General features: G+C 42.7%; 1 protein-coding gene across 1 annotated transcript in view; it reads right to left on the bottom strand.

The window, feature by feature from the left end:
- IQCK (IQ motif containing K) overlaps window positions 1–18684 on the bottom strand; it is a 122969-nt gene that overhangs the window by 21261 nt on the left and 83024 nt on the right. The window contains exon 8 of the mRNA XM_024744373.1: window positions 9873–9984. Within this exon, the coding sequence (XP_024600141.1) occupies window positions 9873–9984 (112 nt within the window). The remainder of the gene's footprint in view (window positions 1–9872; window positions 9985–18684) is intronic.

Here is an 18684-nt window from a genome sequence, read left to right on the forward strand (position 1 = left end):
GATGGAATGAAACTAACGGTTGGAAGCATCCATTTACATAATCTTAAATGGGGATTTGAACTTTGGGGGCAGACCAGTTCATAAAGGAAATCGTTTTTTATTTTACTTTTCATTTCGGTAGAATAGTAGGGGATCTTCGAGCATTTCAACAGAAGGCACATCCTAGTTGTGCACTTTTGCAACTTTTAAATGAAAAGATATGTATGGGACTTCCCCGGTGGCGCAGTGGTTAAGAATCTGCCTGCCAATGCAGGGAACACGGGTTCGAGCCCTGGTCCGGGAAGATCCTACATGCCGCATAGCACCTAAGCCCATGCGCCACAACTACTGAGTCTGAGCTCTAGAGCCCGCAAGCCACAACTGCTGAGCCTGCATGCCACAACTACTGAAGCCCGTGCGCCTAGAGCCCGTGCTCTGCAAGGAGAAGCCACCGCAATGAGAAGCCCACACACGGCCACGAAGAGTAGCCCCAGCTCGCTGCAACTAGAGAAAGCCCGCGCACAGCAACAAAGACCCAGTTCAGCCTAAATAAATAAATAAAATAAAGATATGTATGAAAGTTGATGTCATCCTAACATCCCCACCCACTGGTGAGTCTTAAAAATAGAACTGATGAAAGTAATATCAAGGCATGAAGTCACTAGATTTCTTTTAATCAAATTTTTATTTCTTCTGCAGGTTAAAATGGAGAAGGAACTAAAGTTTGGGGAGATATGAGAGAAAAAGTTAAAATGAAAATGACACCTCAGATTTCCAGATAGTATATTTCTTCTTAAAGAGGCATGGTAATATCAAAGCAATGACCTCATTTAGAATTATCCCTGAGGCATAATCATTCTCATTTTAAAAGTAGGGAAAATGAAGCACAAAGATTACATCACCCATCAAAAGTTCCAAAGTGACTTGGTGGCATTAAGTATAAACTGGTGCAATGTTTTTGGATGACAGTATAGTGATCACTTTCTAAACTTAATATATTTATATCCTTTGACCCAGCAATTCCACTTCTAGGAATTTATCCTGTAGGAATACTTTCTATAAGTAAGCAAGAATATACCTACAGAATGTCTGTGGACGCATTATGCGTAATACAAGCCAAATATCCATTCATTGGGATTTGTTTTTAAAAAGTATGATACAGATCCATCAATTCTATGGAACCACAAAAATGAGATAGATCTCTGTATATGTGGCATGAAGAGATGTCAATGATATATTGCCAAGTGAGGAGAAAAGCAAGTTACAGTATACTATATATAATGTGGTTCATGTTTATAAATATATGTGTGTGTATATATACTTATGTATTAATAGGCAGATGAAGAAACTCTATGAGCTGACATACTAAACAGTGGTTGTCTCTGGAAAATGTTACTGAAAATTTGCCCTTATATGATAGATTATGTTTGTTAGTCACAAAGGGTCACACTTAATGCCAGAACCCACCTCCTGAGCCGTCGGCTACGGTGTTCTCTGCACCTGGGTGCCCTCTTTTGGGGCCAACCCCTTCACTGCTCCTCATCTGTAGATGGGCAGGGAGTTTGGAAGGAGGGAGAGAAAAATGTCCTCATCCTTATCCGCTCACCCCTGGCTTCCTGCTCTGATGGAAATGTCTCCCAGAAACATGGCTATAGATCCTGCAGCCTTCGGATTGAGGACCCAGACTCTCCTACCCTCAAACCTCCCTTATTCCAGTGGCCTGTGGTCATTTCGGCTAGTGTGCAGGGCAGGAGGCATGGCCAGACGCTGCCCACTGTCCAGCCTGGGGCTCCTGGTACCCGGATGGGAAGCTTTGCAGGGGGTCAACGAGGCTTACTGGACCCACAGCTTAAGGTAACTGGACACCACGGCAGGAGATGACCAGAGGTTCCCTGGCATCAGGCAGACCTGGGTTCAAATCCCTGGTCTCTGGCCTTCCTGGCTGTGTGACCTGTGTGAGTCAAGTAACCTCCCAGCTCCAGTTTCCTCATCTGTACAATGGAGAGAATATCTTCTCTCTGGGAGAGCAGGTATGAAGGCTACATGGAAACACAGGGCCTGGCACGTGGTACATGCTCGCTAACTCATGGCTACTCCTGAGCTCTGGACAGGCTTCTCTGCTCTAAGAGCTAAGTTCCAGCAGCATCCTAAGGTCACAAGCAGGTGGTATGGCCAAGATAAGGTGCTTATTTTAAGAATATCCTTAAAACCCAATCCTAATAGTTAAGATTTGTCATTACAATCTAAACTTAAAATACTAGATTTAAAATCAATGAAAGAAATTTCTCTGGTTTCTATCCCACCTCTACCCCAGGCTTTTATCTTTTCCCTCCAGAAGCAAATGCCCTTCTAAGAAACTCATTAAGGGAAAGGAAGATTGATGTTCACTACGTTACAGTGTCTTCTTTACGAGAGAAGAATCAGCTCCAGTAATTAGTGCTTCCAAGAAACTTTTTGAAATTTGAAGGCAATAAACAATGTAATGATCCTATTTCCTTCATTGCTATGGCTTCTAGGAAGCTCAGAGCCACATTTCTATTTATTGTAGGAACATTTTTGAGGTTATTATTCACATTGCATAATGTATTAGGGAAGGGCCCAGTATTTCCTGAACAGCCGGACTGTCTTTTTCCTTATGGACACTATGAATTATGCAACAGGCCTTATTTCCCTCTTTACGTTGTCCCTAAGAAATCTCTAGCAAGTATAGGCCTTGGAGTAAGTATTTTGCTTACTGCATTCAATGGCTTTCTATTTTCTCTACTCTTAATTTTTCCTTAATCCAATTACCACATTTACCTAAAAATGTTATATTATATGTGTTTCTGTAAGCAACTACAAACTACTCTTGGACTGAGGTAGGGAACAAACAGGTGAGCAAACAAAAGTAAACAATCTGTCTCCTTTGACAGGTCAGCCTCCCCCACCCTTTTCTTTAAAATATCAAGAAGTGATAAAGTCATTCAAAGAGTATTTACACAAATATACACTATACACACACATTTAAAAATTGCAATCTGATGTTGTGTATATATATATATGTAATCTGATGTAGTATATATAATAAATGTAATCTGATGTTATGGGAACAGTTTCTATGTTTTCTTTCTCCTTACTCACACTAGATTTCCAAATAAAATATGAATAGTCAGTTACAAAGCACATTTGAAAACAATTACCAATTATATGAAGCTAAAAATATGCTATTAATCAAGAAGGGATTTTTGACCACATCTCAAAAATGGCTCTGGCATCTTCTTTTGGATTATATTAGCTGTAATTCTTGTCACACATGTTTTTAAAAATAATTCCTGCAACTGTCCCAATGGATAGAGACTTCAGGATAACTTCACACTGTTTCTGTCCTAGAGGAAAATCCTGTTCAGGACGGCCTCTGGCTCAGTGTAACATGAGACAGGCTATAAATGACCATGGTTCTACCCTGACAGCTGATGCTTCTCTCCCTCAGACCTCCTGTCTGCACCAAGGTTGCTCCAAGAAATGAACTTGGCAAAATTCATTCATACTATAAATACCAGAGCACGATATGGATAAAATGGCATCGACTAAACAATTATATTATGTTTGTTTGCTGGATTTGTACATGGATGAGTTTGCAGTTTTCTTACATGAAGGTGAAACCCATTTTTATTTGCAATCACTCCACTTTTTTTCTTTACCGCAAATCTAAAGGAGAACTACATGTGCTTACTATTAATTTTCAAATTGCTTCATCAGAACTCTTTGGGGTCTAATTACAGTGTCACCTTGGCTGGGGGGGGATTGATTTTTGAAACCGCTACACTACCCAGATTCATAAGGTTTAAAACAGGAAGTAACTCCATACATGAACTTAACAAAATGATTCAGCTTGGTGACCCCTGAAGGGGACAAAAAGTTCTACTTCACTTGATGGGCAGCACGTTGTACCCTGCTCCTGGCAATTCAGCCCTTACCCGAGGGCTTCAGCCAATGCAAACACCAACAGCACGAAACCATAGGTCATAAGAAATTGGACAAGCCGTATGTCATGTTCAGGAGGATTCCTGAGAGGTTTGGGTCTGATGGTAGAATGCAAAAGAGTGTCTTGTCTCTCTGCAACTCTCCTCCCATATGTGTCAGAACACGGGACAGAGAAAGGGCGTGCCTGCGCCCTAGCCCTAGGCCCTCCTCGGCTGTGTGACCTTGGCAAGCCCTCGACCTTCCGGGGCCTAACTTATTCATCTACAAAATGAAACCCAGAGCTGCATCCACCAAATATGTACAGACCGCCTGCTCTATACCAGGCTCTGTGCTAGGTGTGGGGACATCATGATGAATAAGACACACAGTCCCCACATGGAACCCCACGGAACTTAAGAGTCTAGTGGAGGAAATCAATACAAAATTGTTTGAAGCACAGAGATATTTTAATAACGACAATAACCAACATGTATGGGAACTATGTGCCGGGACTTATTCCAAAGATCATCTCTTGCAATCCTTTAACAACTGTATGAGACAGGACTATTATTATTCCCATTTTGCACATGGGAATACTGAGGCTCAATGAAGTTAACTAGATCAGGGTCACACAGATAAAAGTAAAAGGATTCCAAGGGCAACTCTGGCCAACTCCAAAGCCCAGTCCTTTACCAACTGTGCTGTATTGACTTCTTTCCAAACTGACCACAGATCTGGGGATGGTGTTTAGAACTGACGTTTTTCCTGAAGACCATTTCACAGTCTCATCATAAATGGGAAATTTACCCCTGAGTTCACATTGGGGCATTTACTGAAAACCTCATCTTTTTTGGAAAGCACTGTTCCTTCTGGAACCCTCAGAAGGTGGAAAAGCAGCAAGGGACATGGGCAGCAGGTGGCCGAGGTGGGACCTCTTTCACTTTGCCCTCCACTGCTAGCTGGATCACAGAGTTAAATCCAGCCTGTGCTCCCTTATACACAGCAAGCCAAACCAATCAGCGAACCAACAGCAAATCAACTCAAAAAAATAAGTAACAACAGAAATAAATAGGCATGCTGCACTTTTCCTAACCTTTAAACTGATTACAGCCCTGACTGTCTTCCAATTTTAAGTGAAATGAACCGGCAGTTGTACACAGACAAGCCTGCCAAACAGTTACAGCTCAAATTGCTTCTTAACAAGGGACACCAAGACCGCCAATTTGATGAGCTCCTGCTCTGTACCAGGCTCTGTCTGTATGTGGACTCATACAAGCCTCAGAACTCCATCCATTCATTCATTCCCTCATTTATTCATTCAACCAAAATTTATTTGGTGCTCACTTTGTGCCAGCACTGCATGAGGATGAGGCCTTCGTCCACATGGAGCTTACACTTTAGTGAGGAAGGCATGTAACTGCAAAGTCAGCAAATAACGGAAGTACAGTCATGCATCAGTAGGACACTCGGGCCTAGAGGACTCTACATTTTAAAGAGAACACAAACCACTGGGGATCTAGCACCTCCTTAGGGTCGCAACTCTGGCTGACCATTAGAACTGGGGAAACTTTACAGTAACGTGGACGCCCAGGGCCCATCCCCATCAAGTTGGAATTTCTGGAGATGAGGCACTGGTATTTTTTTATCTTGTAATTTTGAATTTACAGAAAAGTTGCAATAGTCATCCAAAGAACTCTCAGATTCGCCATTGTTTATACTTGATCATTTTCTCTCTGTGTGTATACATATATGTGTGCATGTGTTTTATAAATTATATTTTTCTGAATCATTGGGGATTAAGCTGCATATCATATCCCTTGATCCCTAAAACCTTCATCATGCATCTTAAGAATGAAGAGGTTTCTGATATAGCCCAAGAACATTGATCAAAATCAGGAAACTTAATAGTGCTACATACCACTGTCTAATATAAAGCCCATACTCAAAGTTTGTTAACTGTCTCAATAATGTCTTTTATAGCATTTTTCCCCATCCGAGATTCAATCTAAGGTCATGCACGGCATTCAGCTGTCACATCTCTTTGGTCTCCTTTAATCTTTTTGGCTTCCTTGACATTGGCATTTTTGAAGAGTCCAAATCAGTTACTTTGGAGTGTTTCCTCAATTTGGGTGGATCTGATGTTTCCTCATGATTAGATTCAAGTAGTGCATTTTTTACAGGAGTTGTGCATAAGCGTCTGTGATGAGTGTCTTCCTCAGTACCTCATACCGGAAGGCATGTGATGTCAGTTTGTCCCGTTATTGGTGACATTAATCTCCAACACTCGGTTAAGGCGGCTCTGCCAGGTTTCTCTCATGCAAAGTTACTATTTTCCCCCGTGTGTTAAAGGCTCTGCCTTGTGAAGAGATATTTTCAGACTATGAATATCAGGTTCCTCATCAAACGTTCACGCAGCGGTTTAGCATCTATTGATGATTGTTGCCTGAGCCAATTAATTCACTAACATGGTTATAAAATGGTGACTTAAATTTCATTATACTGCTAAATGTATTAGTTGGCATTCTAATGTGGGAGAAAAGCTTCCTCTTCTCTCACATTTATTTGTTTATTTGGTATCCATATGGATATTTGGATTTTTTTTTTTTTTAGTCAATGAGTTCATTACAGTCACTGTTGATTTTCATGCTTAAATTCTGATGTTAATTTTGATGCTTAAATTGTCCCAGATTTGCCCAGTGAGACTCCCTTCAAGCTGGAGCCTGTATTCTTTTCCCATGTTTCCATCAATTTTTTGAGGCTTCTTTATTTTCTGGCAAAAGACATTCTAAGCTCTTCTACTTTCCTTGCCCCAGCCCTGGAATCGACCATTTCTCAAAAAAAACAAAACAAAACAAAAACCCAACCTAATTCCATTTAGAATGAGGGGTACTTAGAAACCAAGATCTGGGCACTAGGAATGCTCATTGCTTCTAGGGTTTTCAGTCAATAGCATTAGTATTTTTAGAAAGCTCCTGAGGTGATTCAAATATGCAGCCAATATTGAGAACTGTTTATGAAGAAGGGGCCTAACCATTACTTAAGCCGATGACTATGGGTAGGAAAGGGGGAGAAGAAACCGTAGGAGATGTGGAGTAGTGAATCAATGCAGTGTGCTTCAAACCATGGGCCAAGACACATTAGTGGGCCATGAAATAAATTTACTGAGTCATGTCCAGCATTAACAAAATTAAAAACTCAAAAGACTAGAAAATACCAAAGGGTATTACATATAAGGTAATTTTTTTATAAAACTTTTGTTTTAGCTAGGTATATGTGAAACCATCTGTACATTCATATGTACTAAATTGTGACATAAAACTATTTCTTACTGGTTCACAGTCCAAAAAGATTGAGAATCTGTCCTAAAGGAGAGTGCTTGCTTTTCTCTCTTCTCTTAGACAAGAGTGGGTGCTTCTACCACCGAAGCCCTAAGACAAGGGTGGGAAGAGCCAAGAGAACAACTCGAAAAGAATGGGGGTGCTTCATCATCTGGTTGGTCATCTCCTTTAAGGGCAGATTTACAGTACACCTTATTCTACTGTGCCTGTTAGAGCAGATTCAGTGTGAACTGGGGACACGCTGGGGTGGGGCAGTGGAGAAGCCTGCGTGTCCACCGCTGGTTTCCTCTGCGTCAAGTGGATGCTGGGAGGTAACCTGAACTATCTTTCCATTGCCCCACCCGAGAGGGCTGGCCACTGGGTAAGGAGACCCCAGGAGCAAAAGGCTGGGAGTGGACTGGCAGAGGTGGGGTCCGGGTGGTGGTAGAAAAGGGAGAGACAGAGCCAGATCCCTACAGGGGGTTCTGCCACGTGTTGTCTCCCCTGAGGAAGAGCTCATGTGAAACACAGGAGTCAGTGAGCCAGCAAGGGGATGCCTGCCCACAAGACATGGGTGGCCACGCAGTCTCAGCCAGAGAAGCGGCAGCAGCCAAGAGAGGGTCACAACAGGAAGTGCAGAGGAGATGCCCCTTGGATCTGCCTCCCTCCCACCCAAACCCACCGAAGGAGTAAGTGGCTCTGAAGAGGAAAGGGTGGACATGTGAAAGATCAGACAATTCCTTCCCCCACTCCCAACCCCACTGAGGCAGGGCAGAGGCGGGTGAGTAAGCATTAAATTGGATCTGAGATTGAGATTTTTAAGTAGACTGGACTTTATGAAATCAGAACATACTTAAAAGACATGAAATCTAACCAATATGCCAAGCAGGAACTGGAAAGAGATTCGAGAGAACAGGGTTGAAGACAGTTTCTGGGCAAAAAAGAAAACTTTTGTTTAGACTCCACCACGCTGAGATGGCTCAATATTTTTCCTTTTCCCTTTAGGCAGGGCAACTTGGGAAGGCCCCTCTGAGGTGGTAATGTCCCCAGGCCTGGAGGGTGAGAAAAAATGGCCATACAGGAGCTGGGAAAGGATGATTTGGCAGGAAAGGAGTAGAAAGTGCAGAGTCCCAGAGGTGAGGAAGGCGTTGGCATATGGCAGAACGAGAGAGACTAGAGGAGCTGCAGCCTAGTGAAGGCGGACAGGGACGGGGAGGGTGGGGAGGTCAGAGCACGGATGGTGAAGAGTGCGATGGCCTGTACGCTGCCGAGGTAGCTATGATCATTTTTTTTCCATTGGTTTTCATAATTGTAAAGTACTGCACTTATTTAAAAGATTCCAACAGTGCAAGATTCCCCCTAGCCCTAATTCCTAAAGGAAACTACCATTAAAGTATTCTTCCAGGCTGTTTAGACATCTCTCTGTTTCCCTGTATATATTTTTAATATGAATGAAAATTTATGGTTCTGCAACTTTTTTCCACTTGTTAATATACCACGAATCTCATTCCATGTTGTTGGTTAAATAAGTGATGCTAAATTCATACCACACAGCCATTAAACGTCATGATGGGGCTTCCCTGGTGGCACAGTGGTTAAGAACCCACCTGCCAATGCAGGGGACACAGGTTCGAGCCCCGGTCCGGGAAGATCCCACATGTCGCAGAGCAACTAAGCCCGTGCGCCACAACTACTGAGCCTGTGCTCTAGAGCCTGCAAGCCACAACTACTACGCCCATGTGCCACAATTACCGAAGCCCGCGCGTCTAGAGCCCATGCACCGCAATGAAGAGCAGCCGCCGCTCGCCACAATCAGAGAAAGCCCGCGCACAGCAACGAAGACCCAATGCAGCCAAAAAAGAAAAGTCATGATGCCACTCTCTAGTGCTGACCGAATGATGTTCTGAGTATGTTTAGTGACAGGGTAGATGATATAACAGAATATACAGATGTACTTGTAACAATGTAAAAACCCATTTTTAATAATATATGAATATATATATTTTTGCATCTTTTTGTACTGAAAAAGTATAGCAGGATGTGCACCAAAATTTTAACAGTGGTGAGATTTCTGATTTTCACCCCCCTTTTGTTTTTTGTTTGTCTAATTTTCCTACCACGAATATGTAGTAACTTAAAGTTTAAAAATAAAGAAGGGAAGCAAATAGGACAAAATTGTGACACTTGTACATGATAAGTGCTGGGTGCTTGTTCTCTTATTCTTAATACTTCAATGTGTGTATGTGTTTAATTTCTCAGAAAAGGGGAGAGGATGGCATAAAACACCGCTTGAGTTCAGACACACAATCAACAGCTTAGAAGAAAAACTACCCATCACATTGATGGGCACTGTGACTCCAAAATGATGAGTTACTCTTGTTGTCTTGCAGCTAAAAAAAGAGACCTGCAGACATGGGATGACACTGAATGTGTCCCTGAGTGACGGGAATGGCCATGTCAATTATATTGTCATTCCAAAGCTGAATCTTAACATGCTGCCACCTCCCCTACCCCCAATGGAGTCCCGCGCAGATATAGGGACCTTATAAAACCTCAGAGGGCTTCCTTCTTGAGCCTGGGGTAAGACTCAGGCTTTTCCTGAATAAACCAAGGGCTGTGAATCAAACAACTCACCTTTCTGCTCTTGCTTGGCCCAGAAAATTTTGACTCGCTGGCGGATGTGCTTGTCCTCACGCAGTTTCTTCTGCCACTTACGCAATTCTTGAATCTCAGGATCACAGCGCACCTGGAAAATTCCCCCAAAGCTTTAGTTCTCTTTCTACATACTTTTACACATTAGTTTGTAACCCTGCAAGGAAAATCCTTTACAAACCACCTGGATGTACTTTTGATTCTAAATGAATCATTGTTCTAAACGAATTATCTATACTCCTAAAGCTTATATAATATTTGAAAGTAAATGAGGTCGGATGAAGGTTTGCTACACTAATGGTAGGCTGAGAGCTTTCTAGATCTGTGCTGTCCAATAGAAATATAATGAAATCACATGTGAAATTTTAAATTTCCTTGCAGTCTCATATTATTTTTTTAAATATTCGTTTATTGACGTATAATTGACATGCAATATTATGTTAGTTTCAGGTGTACAACATAGTGATTTGACATTTAAATACATTATGAAATGATCACCATAATATGCCTAGAAACCATCTGTCGCCATACAAAATTATTACAGTATTACTGACTATACTCTTTATGCTGTATAGTACATCCCCGTGACTAATTTATTTTATAACCGGAAGTTTGTACTTCTTAATCCCCATCACATATTTTGCCCATCCCCCCCCTCACCTCCCCTCTGCAAATGCCAGTTTGTTCTCTGTATCTGTGAGTCTGTTTCTGTTTTGTTTGTTCATTTGTTTTTTTAGATTCCACATATAAGTGAAATCATACCGTATTTGTCTTTTTTGTCTGACTTATTTCACTTAGCCTAATACCCTCTAGATCCTTCCATGTTGTCACAAATGGCAAGATTTCATTCTTTTTTAATGGCTGAGTAATATTGGCATACCTTGGAGATATTTCAGGTTCAGTTCTAAACCACTGCAATAAAGGAAATATTGAAATAAAGCGAGTGGCACAACTTGTTTGGTTTCCCAGTGCCTATAAAAGCTATGTTTACACTATATTGTAGTCTATTAAGTGTGCAACATTATGTCTAAAAATACCAATGTACATCCCTTAATTAAAAAATACAAAACAAAAAAATAATTACAATAATAATGTCAAAAGATCACTGATCACAGATCACCATAACAAATAATAATGAAAAAGTTTGAAATATTGTAAGAATTACCAAAATGTGACACAGAGACAGAAGAGATATATATTCCACATCTTTATTCATTAATCTATTAATGGACACTTCAGCTGCTTCCATATCTTGGCCATTGTAAATAATGCTGCAGTGAACACAGTTCCCCAACCAGGGATGGAACCCCCAGCCCTCGGCAGTGAAAGCGTGGAGCCCTAACCACTGGACTGCCAGGGAATTCCCATATCTTTTTTTTTTTTTTTTATATTTTTTTTTTTTTTTTTTTTTTTTTGTTCGGGGTTTTTTGGGTCCCACAGGGCTAGGACTGCCAGGGAATTCCCATATCTTTTTTTTTTTTTTTTAATATTTATTTATTTTATTTTTGGCTGTGTCAGGGCTTAGTTGCGGCCCACGGGATCTTTCATTGCTGTGCGCGGGCTCTCTAGCTGTGGTGCGCAGGCTCCAGGGCGCATGGGCTCTGTAGTTGTGGTGTGCGGGCTTAGTTGCCCTACAGCACGTGGGTTCTTAGCTTCCCGACCAGGGATCGAAACCGCATCCCCTGCATTGGAAAGTGGATTCTTAACCACTCTACCACCAGGGAAGTCCCTCCCATATCTTTCTGAATTAATGTTTTTGTTTTCTTAGGGTAAATACTCAGAAGTGGAATTGTTGGATTATATGGTAGTTCTATTGCAATCTTGTTCTAAAAAGTGAAAATAAAGTGGCAGGATTATTTTTAAGAGTATATCTTACTTAACCTAAAAGATACAAAATAATATAATTTCAACATGTAATCAGTATAAAATATAATTTATGAGATATTTTACTTTCTGTTTTCTATACCAAGGCTTCAACCTCTGGTATGTATTTTATACTTACAGAGCATCTTAATCTGGACTAGACACATTTTAAGTGCTCAGAAGCCACACAGAGCTGGTGGCTATTGTACAGGACAGCAGAGTTCTGGATTAATCACAGGTAATGCATTAACCACAGTTCCATTTGATTGACTGAGTGCCTACTGTATACTGCGCTTCGTGCTAGACATTGAGAATAAAGAGATAATTAATGGTAATTGTAATAATGATTATTGTTATTATTTTTAAATTACTAATATAACATATTTATTGAACACTCATGTCCCGGGCATTGTTTAAATGTTTTACAAATTTTAACTATCAAAACCAGGCAGAAATGATTATCTCCATTTTACAGATAAGGAAACCGAGTTTAAGTGGCTTGCCGAGTCTTGGAGCTAGGAAATGGTGGATTCAAATGTAGGCAGACTGTTCCAATTTCCCTTGAGGGACTTAAGAGTCTGGTAGGAGAGGACCTTCAAGATGGCGGAGGAGTAAGACGTGGAGATCACCTTCCTCCCCACAAATACATCAAAAATACATCTACATGTGGAACAACTCCTACAGAACACCAACTGAACGCTGGCAGAAGACCTCAGACTTCCCAAAAGGCAAGAAAATCCCCACATACCTGGGTAGGGCAAAAGAAAAAAGAAAAAACAGAGACAAGAATAGAGACGGGACCTGCACCTCTGCGAGGGAGCTGTGAAGGAGGAAAAGTTTCCACACACTAGGAAGCCCCTTCACTGGTGGAGACAGGGGGTTGGGGGAAAGCATCGGAGCCACGGAGGAGAGCGCAGCAACAGGCGTGCAGAGGACAAAGCAGAGAGATTCCCGCACAGAGGATCGGTGCCGACCGGCACTCACCAGCCTGAGAGGCTTGTCTGCTCCCCGGATGGGATGGGCGGGGGCTGGGAGCTGAGGCTCGGGCTTCAGTTGGATCCCAGGGAGAGGACTGGGGTTGGTGAACACAGCCTGAAGGGGGCTAGTGCACCACAGCTAGCCGGGAGGGAGTCCAGGAAAAAGTCTGGACCTGCCTAAGAGGCAAGAGACCATTGTTTCAGGGTGCGTGATGAGAGGGGATTCCTTCCCCATGTGCCCACAGAAGGCAGAGCACTGCCTAAGCGAGCTCCAGAGACGGGCGCAAGCCGTGTCTATCAGCTCAGACCCCATAGATGGGCATGAAATGCTAACGCTGCTGATGATCAGCTCAGACCCCAGAGATGGGCATGAAATGCTAACGCTGCTGCTGCTGCCACCAAGAAGCCCGTGTGCAAGCACAGGTCACTATCCACACCTCCCCCACGCCACCACGTGGGAGCCTGTGCAGCCCGCCACTGCCAGGGTCCCGTGATCCAGGGACAACTTCCCTGGGAGAACACACGGCATGCCTCAGGCTGTTGCAACCTAATGCTAGCTTCTGCCACCACAGGCTCAACCGGCATTCCAATTATTACTACCCTACCCCTCCCTCCCCCTGGCCTGAGAGAGCAAGAGTGCCCTAATCAGCTGCTGCTTTAACCCCGTCTTGTCCGGGCAGGGAACAGATGCCTGAGGGCGACCTACACACAGACAGGGGGCCAAAACCAAAGCTGAACCCCAGGAGATGTGCAAACAAAGACGAGAAAGGGAAATCTCTCCATGCAGTCTCAGGAGCAGATTAAATCCCAACAATCAACTTGATGTACCCTGCATCTATGGAATACCTGAATAGACAACGAACTGTCCCAAAATTGAGGCGGTGGACTTTGGGAGAAATTGTAGACTTGGGTTTGCTGTCTGCGACTGATTTGTTTCCGATTTTTATGTTTATCTTAGTTTAGTTTTTAGCACTTGTTATCACTGGTGGATTTGTTTATTGGTTTGGTTGCTCTCCTCTTTTTAAAAATTATTTTTGTATTTTAATAATTTCTTTTAATTTATTTATCTTGTTTTTTCTTTCTTTTTTTTTCCTCCCTTTTCTTCTGAGCTCTGTGGATGACAGGGTGTTGGTGCTCCAGCCTGGTGTCAGGCCTGAGCCTCTAAGGTGGGAGAGCTGAATTCAGGACATTGGACCACCAGAGACCTCCTGGCCCCATGTAATATCAATTGGCAAGAGCTTCCCAGAGATCTCTATCTCAATGCTAAGACCCAGCTCCACCCAACGGCCAGCAAGCTCCAGTGCTGGATACCCAAACAACTAGCAAGACAGAAACACACCACCACCCATTAGCAGAGAAGCTGCCTAAAACCATACTAAGTTCACAGACACCCCAAAACACACTACCAGATGCGGTCCTGCCCACCAGAAAGACAAGATCCAGCCTCATCCACCAGAACACAGGCACCAGTCCCCTCCACAAGGAAGCCTACACAGGCCACTGAACCAACCTTACCCACTGAGGGCAGACACCAAAAACAATGGGAACTACGAACCTGCAGCCTGTGAAAAAGAGACCCCAAACACAGTAAGTTAAACAAAATGAGAAAACAGAGACACACACAGCAGATGAAGGAGCAAGGTAAAAACCCACCAGATCAAACAAATGAAGAGGAAACAGACAGTCTACCTGAAAAAGAATTCAGAGTAATGATAGTAAAGGTGACCCAAAATCTTGGAAATAGAATGGACAAATACAAGAAAGGTTTAACAAGGACCTAGAAGAACTAAAGAGCAAACAAACAATGATGAAAAACACAATAAATGAAATTTAAAATTCTCTAGAAGGAATCAATAGCAGAATAACTGAGGCAGAAGAACAGATAAGTGACCTGGAAGACAAAAGAGTGGAAATAACTACCACAGAGCAAAGAGAAAAGAATTTAGAGAATTGAGGACAGTCTCAGAGACCTCTGGGACAATATTAAACGCACCAACATTCGAATTATAGGGGTCCCAGAAGAAGAAGAGAAAAAGAAAGGGATTGAGAAAATATTTGAAGAGATTATAGTTGAAAACTTCCCTAATATGGAAAAGGAAATAGTCAATCAAGTCCAGGAAGCACAGAAAGCCCCATACAGGATAACTCCAAGGAGAAACACACCAAGACACATATTAATCAAACTATCAAAAATTAAATACAAAGAAAACATATTAAAAGCTGCAAGGCAAAAGTAACAAATAACATACCCATAAATAACCCATAAGGTTAACAGCTGATCTTTCAGCAGAAACTCTGCAAGCCAGAAGGGAGTGGCAGGCATATTTAAAGTGATGAAAGGGAAAAACCTACAACCAAGATTGCTCTACCCAACGAGGATTTCATTCAGATTCAATGGAGAAATTAGAACCTTTACAAACAAGCAAAAGTTAAGAGAATTCAGCACCACCAAACCAGCTTTACAACAAATACTAAAGGAATGTCTCTAGGCAGGAAACAAGAGAAGAAAAAGACCTACAAAAACAAACCCAAAACAATTAAGAAAATGGTAATAGGAACATACATATCGATAATTACCTTAAATGTAAATGGATTAAATGCTCCAACCAAAAGACGGACGTTCCTTAAAAAACTAAAAACAGAACTACCACATGACCCAGGAATCTCACTACTGAGAGATTTCTTATATACCCTGAGAAAACCATAATTTTAAAAGAGTCATGTACCACAATGTTCATTGCATCACTATTTACAACAGCCAGGACATGGAAGCAACCAAGACCAACACACCATTGTAAAGCAATTATACTCCAATAAAGATGTTAAAAAAATTTTTTTTAATAAAATAAAATTTAAAAAAAGTCTAGTAGGAGACACAGGAGCAAGATCAACAAGGTGTGATAAGAGTAAGGATATCGGCGAGTACAAGAGAACACAGAGGGGGCAGCGGACTCAGCCTGGAGAGGTCAGGAAAGCCTTCACGGAGGAGATGGCCTCTGGGCTGAGTGTGGAAGGATGAAGTGGAGTTGGCCGTGGAGAGGAGGTGAATGGAGTGTCATGGTGTCCTGGGGAGAGACACCAGCCTGCAGAAAGGTGCAGAGGGGTGAGAAAGCAGAGGAGGCACAGAAGGCTCACAGCTGCTCCCACTCTCCCCTTCCCACTTCATCTTACTACTCCCCACATGCTGGCAGAGGCACTCCTCACAGCATGGATTCCAAGACTGGAACTGAGTGACTTTATATATTTTATTGATATATGTATTTTGAAAGATATGTTAAAGTCCCAAAGAATGCTGTGAGAATGCTGTAATAGGGAAGAACAAATCTGACTCCATATTAGATCTGTTCCTTTTACTTTAATCTTTGTGCTCTGTTTCCTGTGCTTAGTTGTGCTGGTTCTGCATCTTTTGTAAAAGGATGTTGCCTATCAGAATTCCCTGGTGGTGCAGTGATTAAGAATCCACTTGCCAATGCAGGGGACACAGGTTTGAGCCCTGGTCTGGGGAGATCCCACATGCCGCGGAGCAACTAAGCCCGTGCGCCACAACTACTGAGCCCACGTGGCACAGCTACTGAAGCCCGCGCGCCACAATGCTGTAATAGGGAAGAACAAAACTGACTCCATATTAGATCTGTTCCTTTTACTTTAATCTTTGTGCTCTGTTTCCTGTGCTTAGTTGTGCTGGTTCTGCATCTTTTGTAAAAGGATGTTGCCTATCAGAATTCCCTGGTGGTGCAGTGATTAAGAATCCACTTGCCAATGCAGGGGACACAGGTTTGAGCCCTGGTCTGGGGAGATCCCACATGCCGCGGAGCAACTAAGCCCGTGCGCCACAACTACTGAGCCCACGTGGCACAGCTACTGAAGCCCGCGCGCCTAGAGCCCGTGATCCACAACAAGAGAAGCCCCTGCTCACTGCAACTAGAGAAAGCCCATGCGCAGCAACAAAGACCCAACACAGCCAAACATAAAATAAATAAAATAAATAAATTTTAAAAAAAGGATGTTGCCTATAGGCTGAAATATACAGGATAACTCATTCTCAAGGCTTTGCCCTTTAAGAGTCCAATCATATATAGAGATAAAAAGTGGGAGAACAGAGAATAACATTTGTCTTATTGGAGGTTTACAGGAACATTGTGACCTGACCTACATGGACGTATGTAAGAACAAAGGATTTCTACACCAAGAAGTTTGCAACAACTAACCACAGCCCTCCCTCACCTTGCCTTTAAAAGTGCTTTGCTGACACCCTTTGAGGAATTCGGGGTTTGGAGGGCACAAGCCACCCGTCTCCTCGCATGGCCCTGCAATAAACCTTTCTCTGCTCCAAACTACGACATTTCAGTTTGTTTGGCTCTGTGCATTGGGTAACAAGACGTTATGAGAAACATGTCCTCATGAAAATGGTTTCCTTGTTTAATGGGCTCTATTGGTTTAAAATGAGGTAGTAGCAGGGACTTCCCTGCTGGTCCAGTGGCTATGACTCTGTGCTCCCAATGCAGGGGCCCCGGGTTCGATCCCTGGTCAGGGAAGTAGGTCCCACATGCATGCCGCAACTAAAGATTCCATATGCTGCAGCTAAAAAGATCCCACGTGCCGCAAAAAAGATCCCGCGCGCCACAACTAAGACCTGACGCAGCCAAATAAATAAATAAATATTTTAAAAAACAAAAAAAATGAGGTAGCAGGTTTATATTCTGGGGGAAGAGTTACCTATACAGGAATTAGTACATGGCACTGGGGCAGGGGAGGGGGTCACCCATTGCACGCCCAGATCAGTGTACCCGTTTCTAGGCAGTGGCCCTCACTGTCTATCCTAGGTGCCTAAAATGGTGACCTGTTTGCCCCTCTCTTCTTGAGGCCACAACTCAGACGGGCTGGGCTGACAGTCAGGATCTGGCATCTCGGGTGCTGGGGAGAGATGCAGGACAAACTGCAGCAGAAATGGAACTCTTGCATACCTGCAGGATTTAGCATTTAAGGAAAATGAGCAAAGGGAGCCTGGGGAGAGGGCAAGTAGGAGAGCACAGGCTTGTCTAAAGGGGCCAACTGCCCCCAGCTCTGCTGATCCAAGTGATGCCTCCAAGCCATGGACCAACCTCCTGATTTTCTGGGACACTGTTGGGTTTTGTGACTTCCTACTCTGATCATTGGGACCCAGGCTTCTTACTGTGATCGGTGCAGTTCTTTGATTTCAACTTTTTAGAGTCACCCACACATCCACCTCCCCAGGACACAAACACAGTCCCTGAAAGAGCTAGACTGAATTGGGTTTCAACATCCACCGCCTCACAGCACCAGAACCCCTGCTATTCCATTTTGGTTCTCCCCCCGTCAATAGAGTCTACCTCTTCCCTCTCTCATAGTAATTTGACTTTGGGGAGCCTGTTTCTCTTCCCTCCCACTGGATTTTCAATAGAGTCACAAGTAACCCCAATTTTTAAAAATTATGGTAAAATGCACATAACATAAAATCTGTCATTTTAACCAATTTAAAGTGTACAATTCAGTAGCATCAGTATATTTACGATGTTGTGCAACCATCACCACTATCTAGTTCCAGAAGATTTTCATCACCTGAGAAGGAATCGCATATGCATTAAGCAGTCACCTGCCATTCTCCTCGCTCCCCAGCCTCTGGCATCCACTACCTGCTTTAGTCTCCATGGTGTCTTCTTAGTGTGTAGATCCACTGTCTCTATGGATTTGCCTATTTTGGATATTTCATGTAAATTAACTCATATAATATGTAGCCTTTTGTGTCTGGAGTCTTTCACTTACCATTTAATATTTTTGAGGTTTATCTACTTTGTAGCATGTTTCAGTACTTCCTGAATGATATTCCATGGCATAGTCATGCCACATTTTGTTTATCTATTCATCAGCTGATGAACATTGGCGTTGTTTCTACTTTTTGGCTATACTTTTTTTGTTGTTTGTTTTGTTTGGTT

Source organism: Neophocaena asiaeorientalis, unplaced genomic scaffold (assembly GCF_003031525.2).
Source record: "Neophocaena asiaeorientalis asiaeorientalis breed wild unplaced genomic scaffold, Neophocaena_asiaeorientalis_V1.1 scaffold91, whole genome shotgun sequence".
Classification (NCBI taxonomy): domain Eukaryota; kingdom Metazoa; phylum Chordata; class Mammalia; order Artiodactyla; family Phocoenidae; genus Neophocaena; species Neophocaena asiaeorientalis.